This window comes from Bombyx mori, chromosome 14, assembly GCF_030269925.1.
Source record: "Bombyx mori chromosome 14, ASM3026992v2".
In the NCBI taxonomy this organism is placed as follows: Eukaryota; Metazoa; Arthropoda; class Insecta; order Lepidoptera; family Bombycidae; genus Bombyx; species Bombyx mori.
In genome coordinates, this window is record NC_085120.1 from 348,601 (window position 1) to 362,919 (window position 14,319).

A 14,319-nucleotide genomic window follows, 5' to 3' on the forward strand; every position below is an offset into this window, starting at 1 on the left:
AATATTGAAGGGAAAGGTTTGAGTAGTCACGCCGGAGGTTACCTAAAATATAGTAAATTACTATCAGATTGTGATCTCTTTGGCTATTCTTTAAATTGTTTTCAATAACACAATGAATAGTGTGAATTAAATCGTTCCAATTTCTAACACACGTCTAATTTCATTTATTCTATCAAAAACAAACTGTCATCAACATGCCAAGAATAATGTAGCATTCAAAACAGGAAAAAATATGTGATAAATTTATAGTGTTTTATAGAAAAAATGTTTGTTAACTCTTTAAAATTATGTTCGCCATTGAAAATCGTGAACGGCGGATTTTTAGCTGCTGGAAATAACGCAGCCGTGGGTCATGGAGCTTTACGTGTTGGTAAGTGTGCTCAATGAAAACCGGCTGTCGCCAGTTACCTATCTGAGATGATGACCAGACCAAATGACTGAGCAACGCAAAGCTGCCCTCACCCGAAACATGTCTTTCGGATCCTTCAGCTCCACCGTCGGTGCTTTTAGGCTCCTCAAGCACCGGTCAACGTTTTCGTCGACTTCGACGAGCGAACTAAGCCATAGAAACAGCCCACTTAGTTTCTCGCCGGATCTTCTCAGTTGCTCGGCTTTCCGATCCGGTGGTAGATTCTACGAGTCACTGCTTTTGCTAAGGCTGGTCTTAGCAAATTCTGTCAGATAGAGCCCGTGAGCTTCCCTACCCGTTCGCGTGAAGTTGAATAGCCCCTTAGGCTACCAGCGAATAGGGGAAAAAACCTGATCACTGACTGATCATTCTCTTGGCTTTGTCAATTGTTAGCAGAACCCTTACCAGCTCCTTCAAACCGGTATATAAATCCAGTTACTTAAAAAGCCACAATGCAAGACCAAATGATTTTAAATTTGTGTATATATCTATATAACGAAGTCTCTTAATCAAATTCATCAAAACCATAATTGACACCTGACATCTTTACTAAAGCACAGCACACTTATTACTCATATTTATTGTGTTGTAGGTCAGAACAACTATTCTAAAGTTAAAGGCTCCTGCTGCAAAGAAGTTGCGCAAACTGAAGGCAAAAAAGTGGAGGTCTGGCCGAGACCTGACCCTCCTCCTCCGGCCTGGCGTGCGGAATGTCCCTGCGAACCCCAACCACCCAACTACGACCCCTACAAAATAAAGGTTCCGGATATAGTCGTACCTCCAATGCCTCCGAGCAACGCTAAGGTAAGAACCAACGTGTTTGAGCACAAGCGAGTATGGTTATGTAGAAAGGGAACAAAGTCGGGGATATTTGACTGTCAGGTCTGGCTACGGGTCAGGTTAATGTGTCTCCGGGACGCCAGCATCGGCAGAGACACAACCAAACGACAACTCACCGACATGAACTCATCACGCTACACTAAACATTATTCTGTTAAAATTCGACTGTTTTATTGTAATAGCTTGATTGCTATTATGTAATCAAGTATTTGCAAAAAAGGGGCTAGGCAACATAACGATCATTTTTATATCAAAGTGCGTTTGACGAAACTGGTTTTCTTTTAAATCAATCGCGAAACCGAATGAAATCCAGCTTGTGCTTTCTTCGTCAGTTCGCCGGGCTCGTCCTAGTTACGGAGTCTTCAGATCAAAATCAAAGCAATCAAGAACAGGACAGTTCTCTTCAAGAGAAGCAGTCATTGAATGAGGAATCAAAGGATGAAGGTTTAATGGGCGTGTTGAAGGGATTCTTTGACAAAATCCGAGGGAAAGGGAAGGGGGCTGATGATACGACCAACTTTAACCAAGCACCGGTCTGGAGGTAGCGGTAAGGAGACAGAGGGCCACACGCAGATTTATAAATTTATAACTGATTTTCGTCCAACGCACTGGCTCGCTTTACCTACCCTCTGTGTGTTCTCACAACTATCCTATTCAACAGGAAATATCAAATGAAGACGGCAGAGAATTGTTTACCAATCCCGAGATCAATCATAACCACACCGCGACTCCAAACATACAAGACCTGTTCCGAAACTCTGCCATAGTTCACCCTGACTACTGGAGAGGAAAGCCCGAGAGAATGTTGCCAAACATCGAATCAAGTAAAGAAGCTTTACCAAAACTTGGGTACCACGGGAGAATTAAGTACAAGTTTGCCTTCCACGAACCCTGGAAGCCATTGGATAGGATGTTGCTGTTGGAGAAAGCTGAAAAACTTGAGGCGGAATCTAGTAGTGGTGCGATCTTAAATAAACCGGATTTAATGTCGTGATTTAGGATTTTCTTTACAAATACGATGAATCGATTCATTTTTAATAAAATCTTTTCATAATGAAGTTGAAATTCTTGTTTTGTATTTAACACCCACAAAGTAATTGTCGCTCAATTGTGGCAGATTGCTATTTCCTACTTTAAGTATAGTGTACCTACAGCCATTAGGAAGCCTGCGCAGCCGGCTAGACTAAACAGAACTGGCTCTTTTTGACGCTCGGTAATAATGCGTTAAGCGACGTATCAATATGTCATCAGTATCAGTTTTTAGAAAATTTTGTAAATACGGTGTCTGAAGGTTTCAATAGCTGCTTGACGTTGAGAGCGCCAGGAAATTCGTCTGTAGACCTTGCCTCTTAAATTTAAATGTTGAAGAAAAAATGTTATCAGTCAGCAACTGCTTACTTATGCGTTTTATAATGTTTGCTTAATTTATGAGACTTGACGAACTTTTGTATGTTTTAAAAATTGATATTCGCTCGTAACCTATTTCTGCCGTGAAGCAGTAATGCGTTTCGGTTTGAATGGTGGGGCAGCCGTTGTACCTATACGGCTGCCCCACCTTAGACCTTAGAACTTATATCTCAAGGTGGGAGGCGCATTTACGTTGTGGATGTCTATGGGCTCCAGTAACCACTTAACACCAGGTGGGCTGTGAGCTCGTCCACCCATCTAAGCAATAAAAAAAAAAACTTCCATGGATGATCAAATTGAGTTTATAATTTGCACGAAACTTTGATCGAAGCTTGACTAAGTTGTGTAAAGTGTGAGAGTTAATGTGCACGTGCAGGCCATTCCCGAGGTTGCCCGATTTCAGTAACTGACATCAATTTGTCACGCGGACTGCCTCCAACTTGAAGCTCGCAAGTCTCGTGAATATTGTGGTCTACACTATGCTCTATACTTTCTGCTACCAATCCGGGTTCCGTTTTTCTTGCACTATTTCTGAGCGTTTGTAGACAAATTACACGTGCTTAATTGGTTGATATATAAACTGTATGGTATTGCATTACGTCGTGCAGCCGATGTTGGATTGCAGCCTCACCCGGGGCCCGTGCTCGGCAAAGCCGGCTCCCTCTCCTCCCGAGTGCCCACCGCCGCCACCTAAACCCTTCCCCTGGATATACGTGTGGACGGTCGCCGGCTTCTTCGGTACCATGGGTGTTGTAAGTTGACATCTACGTATATTTTATGTAGTAACACCTTGTGATCTTTAAATATTGATATATTTTTTATTATTTACTCGGGCTTACTTTAGCAAAAATATTGTGTTTAAAAAAGCTTTTAATCAGAAGAGATACTTACATGTAACCGTCGAGATAACTTGCATTAGCATCGTCGTGGCATCAGAGCATCTCACACTAGACTGTTTTGGTGTTCATTTATTCTGAAGGGTACGATACCTAGATCACCTACCTCCTATACCTCTTGAGACGGCAGCATCCAGTTTATGATGTCTATAAGCTCGTAACCATTTACCACTATATATGCGTTTAGAAATGCCCTGCCTATCAAAAGAAATATTAAACACCGGATAAGTTCGAGACTGGTCGGTGGAGACTAGACTGTCAAGTCAGTGTTGGAAGTGCTTTGTATTACTTTTCAGATTTACAAACTGTACTTGTGGAAAGAACAACAAGAAAGATTAGGAGAAAACAAACCTATATGTAAGACTCCACTAATGTTGTTTCTCTATTCTTCCGAATGTACTTCTTTCTTTCAATTTAATTGAAAAATGAGTGTGCAATGTGCTGATACAATGACACAGGCTTATTGCGGCAAGCGCAAACATAAAACAGCCCATAAATACTTGATAACGGATATGAGAACGACAAAGCATGATGTTACATTATACATATTATAAGCAATGGTAGCCACTTAACAGTAGAGTGATACCGAAACCTGCAAGTTAAATGTAACATCACTACATAGTATAAAACAAAGTCGCTTTCTCTGTCCCTATTTCCCTATGTATGCTATCTTTAAAACTACGCAACGGATTTTGATGCGGTTTTTTTTTAATAGATAGTGATTGAAGAGGAAGGTTTATATGTATAATAACATCCATTAAATAGTGGAGAAATCAATAATAAATTACAGCTTCCGAAACGAAACGAGGGCGGGTCGCTAGTCAATAATAATCTCATTTATTGATTAGCAATCATTGGCTTGACTTCTATTTGGGCCTCAAATGACGTCCATTCCTGCTATTCCTAAACGAGTATTAAGTACTTTTACGTGCGCAATGAAAAGGTACTTAAAAATTGATACATAATGCTTAGGGCGGCCGCGGCCGAGGCTCAAAAGTCCATACCACGACCGAGACCTGCCCGCCTGTGTGCAGTACCTGATTGTGGGCGCCGGGGCGGCCGGCTGGGCGGCTTACAGGGCCATTATGGAACACGATAAGAAAGCAAAGGTTAAAGAGTAGAATTTGATCAGTTTTTTTTTATTGCTTAGATGAGGGGTTGAGCTCGCAGCCCACCTAGTGTTAAGTGGTTACTGGAGCCCATAGACATTACGACGTAAATGCGCCACCCACCTTGAGATATAAGCTCTAAGGTCTCAGGTATAGTTACAACGGCTGCCGCACCCTTCAAACCGAAACGCGTTATTGCTTCACGGCAGAAATAAGATAAACCTACCCGCGCGGACTCACAAGAGGTCCTACCACCAGTCAAAAGTTTTAATATAAACCACAGCACGAGAGTGTTAATCCACACTCCGGAGATAAGAGGAAACGTTATATAGGAATAAGAATAATTAAACAAACAAATAGATTTTATGATTGTGCATCCCATTTGTACATATGCATTTCGTAATCTTTCTTTGTGCAATCTTCAATAAGGCGACACTGTGGCCACACTACCTGTTTCACTTGTCCTTGTGTGCCAAACAGCCTTCTATAGTCAAATGATTGAAGTTCTCCGGTCCAGGTGTTCTTCATAAGCAAGGAAGACTGTCTACCGTACATTAGACTTCCAATGTCGAAGCAAATGTGGTGGAACCCCGATCCGCCTGACATCAAATCCCTCAACTATTTAGAAGACGGAAAGAGACGCACGTATGTTATGTGAAATAGTTCTCAACTAATCATTATCCAGGACGGTAGATTAACTACGAGGTTTATAATAAAATATAAAACTCTAAAATCGCTCACAGCATGTACCTAGCGGATTGTTCGAAGTTCATGGATCCGGTGAAGTTTTACCGGACTAAGACCGGACCGGCCGTGTCCGTGGCGACCGGATGGTGCGTGCTGAGGGTGGACGCAGACGAGCACGTTGTCTACGTGAAGACAATGTGCGGCGAGCAGCCTATATACTACGAGAGGTGCTTACTGGCTCCTGGTTCGTATAGTCTTATAACTTACAACGGACAGCGTCTTTAAGAATAGCTATTATTCCTACTGGCAATGAAACTTCAGTATCACTTAACCCACAGAAACAGCCCACTGAGTTTCTCGCCGGATCTTCTCAGTGGGTCGCGTTTCCGATCCGGTGGTAGATTCTGCGAAGCACTGCTCTTGCTAGGGTCAGTGTTAGCATCACTTCGATTTGAGCCCCGTGAGCTCACCTAGTTAAGGTTACGCTGAAATAGCCTCTTAAGGCTGTCAGCTTAGGTAGGAGAAAAAAAAGTATCACTGTAATCTCCGAAATGCCTCATACTGATTTTGTGGTGGCGGGGTGTAATGTGTGCCAACCAAGAGTTTATTTCTGCAAGGCAGTCATCCATTATTAATCAATAATATGGCATTGTCCACGAAGCTTTAATTTTCCTATCAGCTTAAAATGATTAGTTGGTGTATTTAAAAATTCGAGGTTCCAAACCGAAGAGTTTGAGCGTGTTCAAGTCGGCGCCCAAAGCGGTCCGGCAGAAGGTGTGCGCGCTGCGGACCGTGCGCGACCTGGAGCTGGCGCAGCGCGGGGTGCGGCGCGCGCGACACGTGGTCGTGCTGGGCGGCGGCTGTCTGGGCACCGAGCTGGCCTGGCATCTGGGGAGGATGAGTGAGTGCCCTCCTTGACAACGCCATCAATATTACTTGTTCTTTTGGGACGTGGTCTGCAAGCTCGTCGTCTTGGCTAAAGGATAAGACCTCCGGTGTATTCGCGTTGAGCGATGCACCGATGTTCGAATCCCGCAGGCGGGTACCAATTGTTCTAATGAAATACGTACATAACAAATGTTCACGATTGACTTCCACGGTGAAGGAATAACATCGTGTAATAAAAAAGACACCCGCAAAATTATAATTTGAGTAATTAGTGGTGGTATGACCTCTTGTGCGTCCGCGTGGGTAGGTACCACCACCCTGCCTATTTCTGCCGTGAAGCAGTAATGCGTTTCGGTTTGAAGGGTGGGCCAGCCGTCGTAACTATATTTGAGACCTTAGAACTTATATCTCAAGATGAGTGGCGCATTTACGTTGTAGATGTCTGTGGGCTCCAGTAACCACTTAACACCAGGTAGGCTGTGGGCTCGTCCACTCATCTAAGCAATAAAAAAAGCTCCTCGTATTCATTTATAACATCCAATATCTAATATTAGAATCGAAGTTGGTGCGACCACGCCTGGATACGCTCTAGTTGTGCGCCGGAACTGCAAAACCCTTTGTTTCATTGGCGAGGTTAGAGCGATAGAATAATTGAGTTCTCCACGCGCCCTGCAGATCAGCTCATCGAACGTAAGCCCGATGAGGAGCCGCTGCAGATAGTCCACGTCTTCAAAGACAAAGGCATCATGGCTGGAGTCATACCAGACTATCTCGGCGAGTGGGCCACTGAGAAGATCAAATGCGAAGGCGTCACCGTAATGCCTAAAAGTAAGTTTTATTTTCTCGAAGCTAATCAAGCCTGCTTGGAGGAGTTCTCCCTCGCCCATGGACATCAGCAGAGCCAGGAGTGTTGCCGAGCGACACATATCTATATATAAACGTATCTGAAGTAAATAAACTAGTATGTATTGATTATATTATCAGTGCGTAAAGTACTTTAATTGGACGTAGACTAGGTATGCAGTATTAAAATTAGTTGCTATAATAAATTGTGGCATCGGTTTGCTATGAATGAAATTTAATCACGTTTATATAGTTTTTAATAATTCTTCGTCAAATTCCTGACCAGAATAGCTATTCAGACGATTTTCGTAACGACATTGGCGAAAGATCCTTTCTAGCCAGAACACAATATATAGATAATGCGCTCGGCCACTTTTCGATGTTACTACCCTACCGTACAAGCACGCACGCGATTCTGATCCGATAGTAGATTCATTCGCGAAGCAGTTACTCTTGAGTTGTTAGGTCTCCTTCGGAGGCGCTCGGGCAGCTGTTAGCAAATCCCACCCCTCCTAGCTGAGCCCTTGCTCGCCCACCTGCCCTGGTAAAACTGAAAAGGCCTCCGCCACCAGTAATCTCTCAAACATAAAAAAACAAGCACCCAGTGTAATAAATTAAAATGTCTAACGCTCGGGTCAGCCTTGAGGTTTCATCTACATTAATATTATAAAGCTGAAGAGTTTGTTTGTTTGAACGCACTAATCTCAGGAACTACTGGTCCGATTTGAATTGAATTCTTTCAGTGTTAGATAGCCCATTTATCGAGGAAGGCTATAGGCTATATAACATCACGCTAAGACCAATGCAAGCGGAGCACCAATAAAGCATGTTTAAAAATCGAGGTTTTAATCCCTTTTGAGAGCTTCCTCTGCGTGCGCTGCGGAAACAATAAAAGTTTCGCTAAAATAATGTGTGGCAGAATTGTTCCCCTATAAAAGATCTAAAAAAAAGTCCGCCACAGCATATGTCTATATGTTAAGGTTGGCTCACTATAACGTTTTTTATGTTAAACAAATTTGTTCTAAAATAAGCGGGCAAAAGCTAGTGTTTGTATAAGATCGAAGTATCAGTACGCGCCACTGTGCGGCGGCGCGTGACGTCACGTTCCGTTGCAGCGCAAGTGTACGACGCGTTCGAGACGCCCGACGGGAGGGTCCAGTTGACGCTGTCTAACGGAACTTCCCTGGTCACGGACTACGTGAGTATATACCCTGTACCTACTTGATTACACTCGTTAGTGAAGTCGAATTGTGTAGTCAGCTGCCTCTACAACCTAAACGTTTGTCGAAATGCAACATGAGAGCCAAGATATATTTAGGTTCGTCTCAGCTGTAGGAGTGACATAGAGTATACTATTATAATATTACTGTGGTGTTCAGGACAAGAAAAGAAAAAAAAATCATTAATTTTATCATTTAATTAAGTTGTCATAAAGTATTAATTTTTGATTTATTGCTTAGATGGGTGGAAGAGCTCACAGCCCACCTAGTGTTAAGTGGTTACTAGAGCAAATAGACATCTACGACATAAATGCGCCACCCATCTTGAGATATAAGTTTTAAGGTCTCAAGTCGTCGTGACATAAAGGATAAAACGTCCGGTGCGTTCGTGTTGAGCGATGCACCGGTGTACGAATCTCGCAGGCGGGTACCAATTTTTGTAATGAAATATGTACTTAACAAATGTTCACGATTGACTTCCACGGTGAAGGAATAACATCGTGTAGTAAAAATCAAACCCGCATAATTATAATTTGCGTAATTACTGGTGGTAGGACCTCTTGTGAGTCCGCACGGGTAGGTACCACCGCCCTGCCTATTTCTGCCGTGAAGCAATAATGCGTTTCGGTTTGAAGGGTGGGGCAGCCGTTATAACTATACTTTTTTTTTTATTGCTTAGATGGGTGGACGTGCTCACAGTCCACCTGGTGTTAAGTGGTTACTCGAGCCCATAGACATCTACAACGTAAATGCGCCACCCACCTTGAGATATAAGTTCTAAGGTCTCAAGAACTTACATCCTAAATTTCGATGCAATTATAAATTAAAATATACAGTAGAATGTCGTTTTAATACGTAATTTAGTAAATTAATGATAAACAAAATAGATTAAAGTAATCATTTATTATGAAGAGAATTAGCGAAGAGAATTTTTTCAACGCGGGTTGAAGAAGAAGGGGCAGAATAATTTGTTTGTTTTATTGTCAAAGCGAATAAATAAAATCTAACTTTTGTTAATTAATAATCAAGTTATATTTTATTAAAGAAAATTAGACGAATATTTGCGAACTTGTTTTTGTCAATTAATCAATCAATTTTCATTTTGCGCAAGTGTGACGTCGTGTAAGTTACCGCGGGGAAATACCACGCGAGTTTACGCCATACCATGTTATGGATTTGAATACAATGCCATTGATATGTCGACTCCATGTTTTGATCTGGTTGATTTGACGTCGTGCGTGATGCTCATAGACCCATAGTCATTCCTCACCTACGGCAACACTAGTCCATAAACATGGCTTCTAGAAAATGACCAGACTTAAGGCGTGGCCTAGATTGTTTTTGTCTGCCTCACCCTTTCTATCGGAATACAATAATGCTTCGTGATGAACATTAGCAAGATGGCGGTACCTACCTGCTCGCGACTCACACAAGCCACAGTACCTTCAAAGTAATCAAAGATTTTTTGTGACTTTAGTGAAGATGATATGATACGGTAGAAACGTACCCAGAGAAGTAGGTACCTTCCAGATGATCTGTACGTACTACAGACATTACACTCATTTTAATTAAACGATATCGGCTCAGGTGCTAGTGGCGGTGGGAGCCGAACCGCGAATGGAACTGGCCGAACCCTCGTTTCTGGAGCAGGACCCGGTCAACGGCGGATTCCTGGTCAACACAGAACTGGAAGCTAGAACACATCTATACGTTGTAAGTGTTTAATTGCTGTTTTAGTATTGGACTCCATCAAGTTTCCTGTCGTGAAAAGTAAAGCCGTTGTGAATTCTTTCATTTAGTAGTAATCTAGTGCATCACAAGATAACGGTCTAGTATCTGCCAAAACACACGTATGTGGTTCCAAACAGCAAGAAGTAGCCGTAGTAGTAGTGGTAGTAGTATAAAATATCTTCAGTAAATTCTAGTGGTTACACGAACTTATTTGTTTTACTGGTGCTAGGACCTCTTGTGAGTTCGCACGGGTAGATACCACCAGCCTGCCTATTTCTGCCGTGGAGCAGTAATGCGTTTCGGTTTGAAGGATGGGGCAGCCGTTGTAATTATACTTGAGACCTTAGAACTTATATCTCAAGGTGGGTGGCGCATTTGCGTGATGTCTATGGGCTCCAGTAAACACTTAACACCAGGTGGGCTGTGAACTCGTCCATCTAAGCAATAAAAAAAAAACGAAGAAGTATTATTGAACATTATTAATTACTACTACACGGCATTCGTTTCAAACCTCGTTTAACGTGTTGCAGCGCTCATATTTATATAATACCTATATAAGTCGTTATTAGTAGGGATGAACTCTACTCCGATGATGGACGGTCCGAACGTGAAGCTGAGGTAATGACATCATCTCGAGCAATTATTCGCGACAGTACCAGAGCATCTTAGAAGACCCAAATTTAGACAGATTGAAATCCCTTAGGAAATCAAACCCGCAAATATTATAATTTGCGTTATTACTGGTGGTAGGACCTCTTGTGGGTGAAGCAGTAATGCGTTTCGGTTTGAAGGGTGGGGCAGCCGTTGTAACTATACTGAGACTTAGAACTTATATCTCTAGGTGGGTGGCTCATTAACTGGCGGAGGAGAGCGCTATATTCCTGTTGAGCGATACGTTTTAGACTCGACTGGTTACAATATTTACATAGAAGTACAACTGTGGTCTCAGGCCGGAGACGCGGCCAGTGTGTACTCGCAGTGGCGCGACGTCCGCTTCCGGGACGAGCACTACGACACGGCCGAGCGGCTCGGTCTCATCGCCGGCGCCAACATGACGGGCCACTGGCTCGCCTGCAACCTCGAGCCGCACTACTGGCTCCGGCTCGGAGACGCGCTGCAGATGGAGGTCGGTCCAGTACACAACTACATGCTCACGGGCATGAGGCGTGTCTACACGCACGGCCGGCCGGTATGGGTAGACACCACCATCCTGTCTCTTCTTGGCACCAAGCAGCCATGCGTTCAGCGTGAGGGTGGGGGAACTGTCATAACACAAAATTGAGACTTCAACTTCATGTCTTAGTCCCGGTACTGACGCTGGGATGTCTAGGATTGCCGATGACCAATTAACCAGGTTGACCGCGAGTTGGGGTAGTCTGCGTAATAAAAAGATGTCACCTCATTGCCCATTTTGGCTTATCTAATCTCTTATCAACTTATAGTGTGCACCAAACTTGGACGATTTCTCTATGGTTATCCAGGTGGTGGGTGAAGTGGGGGCTTGTCTCCCGACGATCGCGTTGTTCAAGCAATGCGCTCCTGAAGAGGTCCCCAAAAAGACGGAGACCCCCGCGGGTGATGGCGAAAAACCTTGCTACAAAAAGTAAGCTTAGTTTTAAATTATATACGGTGCTCCTACAGTGTTCTTTAGCGCTGGAATAAAGCGTTAAGTTTTCAAATGGCTTAATTAATTTGGGTTTAGCAGTGAGTGGGATCCCGCGGTAACGCCCTGCGTCAGGATCATTTGGAAGTAGCGGAGCACAACTTTAGTAGAAAAATTTAACGTTTCTGCATTGAGTACTCATCCGTTTCCAGGTCGGAGGAGTACCAGAACCGATACAAGCGAGGCATCGTGTTCTACCTGCGCGACGAGACCGTGGTGGGGCTGGTCTTCTGGAACATGCCGCCCATCGACGACAGGAGGGACGTGGCCACCGAGGTGAGCAGACCACGCCGCGGCCTGTCTGTGTACCCAATAGCCGGCATCGATAAACTTACATTCTATAACATAACTCTTCAAAATTAATTCGGGTACCTGTGCGATCTTACCAGATATGTCTGCTCTAATGATAGTCCTACTCGGAGCCTGTCCTACAAATTATTATTAATGAAGGCATGCTCAAGCTGACTTAGTTCATTCGTCTGTGCAATAAAGAAAAAGGAGAGTCCGTGGGCTCACGTCTGGTTGACGTCTGTCCGTACCGATTGAACGTTTGTTGCAGATCCTTCGCGCTCGACCCTCGTACAAAGATATAAACCTGCTAGCTGAACTCCTGGGCTTCGCAGAGACGCAGTGCGTTTACAAAACGCACGAGCAACTCAAGGAACCTGGTCCTTGCATTCGAAAGTAATTATTGTTATTGGATATCTTTCCTAGTGATAGGGTGTCGGGTGGTGCTCACCCGATATGATACTACTTCCGCATTGCTGAAGTCCATGGGCGACGGTAACCACTCACCATCAGGTGGGCCGTATGCACGTCTGCCTACAAAGGCAATAAAAAAAAATACTAACCAAAGCTACTATCATTTCCCCATTGTCCTCAGTAGGAGTAAGATTTTGATCATATTTTTCCTGGCTGATTTCCTTCTATATTACATTCGTACTAGCCGTAGTCTAAACCTAATTTTTTATCTTTAAAGCAGTCTAATAAATTTGTTTGTGTTGTTCTTAAAATCACAGATTCGCTTATGGAAAAACTGACCAAAGGACAATGCCCATTTTCTATGGGCGTTTGAACCCCTAAAAAAAGGTGTCCTGTCATGATGGGTTTAACTTAATTTGATAGACAAAGAAATATCGTTTCATATTCAGAGAACGATTTTTATATTCTCACCCAGGTTTAAGAGAAATCTGTTTTTTTCTGCAGCTAAAATTAAGTTGTTAATTGTTTTCTTCGAAATCAATAATCGCTCTCATAATTATTTACAGTATTAAATAAGTTAATTGTGGTTAATGTTGCTAGAAATAAGCCCTTACGTACATTTTATTATTATTATATCCTCATAATAATAATAAAATGAAATGAAAATCCGGAAGCCGGCAACGATATTGTTGTTCTTGTTTTCAAATTCACCAATAAGCAGGCAAAGAGCGTAGCCTATACAGCCTAGTCTGTCGAAGTTATATATTTTTTATGTCAATAAAAAGCTGGTGTATCTCTTTTTATTGCTTTTTGGGAGTTTTGACGTCAACTCGACGAATACCACATTGACTGAGCATGAGCTTACGCAGACCTTTTATACACAATATTACAAATACAAATAATACAAATTACACAATAAACTATTAAAAAAACATTTAAAAAAAAATTCAAGTGACGCTTCACTCGGGTTGCTGCCAAAACTAATCATATATAATAAGAATAGAGTAATGGTAGGCCATTGATATTTTTACTAATGGAATCATTAATATCTAAAAATATTAAATAATTCATGGTTTTAAGTAATAATTATTATTACAATAAATATTGAATTGAACAAAAATAAACTAAGAAGCCTGTGAATTATAAGCATTAGCTATTTTTTTTTTATTTGTTGTTCAAGTCACAAACAACTCTTTCGTTTGACAGCATATAGGTTTGCTACAAGGCTGTATGGGCTAAGCCGTTTGCCTATTGGCGAATTTAAAAACTATGGCATGGATAGTTTTGGGATGTTATCAATTAAGTAATTTATTTTTTTGGAAAACAATGCCAGGTTGAAAGAAATGTTGATACATAAACAACGTGAAAAAATAAGGCATAGTTTTTCAAGTACAAATAGTTTTGACATAAATTTGGCCCACTTTTGGGCATTGTCCTTTATTTGTATTTAGTTTTTTCTTTTCTCTCTTTAAGCACCTGTCATTTTTTGCATATTGTGACATTAGCGAAATCAATGCCTAAGGCATATTGGAGCCAAAACTTTTTATAAAAAAAAACCTAATTTATTTTAACATATTATTTTCTATTGCAGCTGGAGAGAATTTTGAGGAGATTTTCAATTTAAATAATATTTTGAAATAGTAATGTTACTGGAAGTATCTACCTATATTTTGTGAAACTTAATAAATGCTCTTGAATCATCTTGCCTTTTTTTTATTTATTTTTTATTCATTTTGCTTTCAAATCTCGCAATATGCTTAACATAGAATTCGCATTAATTTTATAAAATACTAGCCGTACTCGCCCGCTTCGCTGGGCATTTAAAATTAACATTATTAGGATTAAAACTTGATGCCTTTCTTTTTAAAAGTATTTTCACTCGCCTTCAAAGACGTTCTTCTCAATTTATTTGTTGTTATATTAC

The 14,319-nt window shown here is 41.8% G+C and overlaps 1 protein-coding gene across 2 annotated transcripts; it reads left to right on the forward strand.

Moving 5' to 3' along the window:
- Positions 1-85: 85 nt before the first annotated feature.
- Positions 86-14,097, forward strand: aif (apoptosis-inducing factor). Of its 2 annotated transcripts, XM_038015182.2 has the most exons (16): positions 86-370; positions 1,002-1,213; positions 3,265-3,408; positions 3,849-3,909; positions 4,525-4,661; positions 5,179-5,306; positions 5,405-5,592; positions 6,064-6,249; positions 6,912-7,064; positions 8,195-8,277; positions 9,887-10,012; positions 10,980-11,156; positions 11,512-11,633; positions 11,846-11,969; positions 12,253-12,377; positions 13,987-14,097. In XM_038015182.2, exons 1-16 carry the CDS (start codon positions 265-267, stop codon positions 14,000-14,002), a joined length of 2,088 nt encoding a protein of 695 aa, XP_037871110.1. In that variant the 5' UTR covers positions 86-264; the 3' UTR covers positions 14,003-14,097.
- The last annotated feature ends 222 nt before the right edge of the window (positions 14,098-14,319 follow it).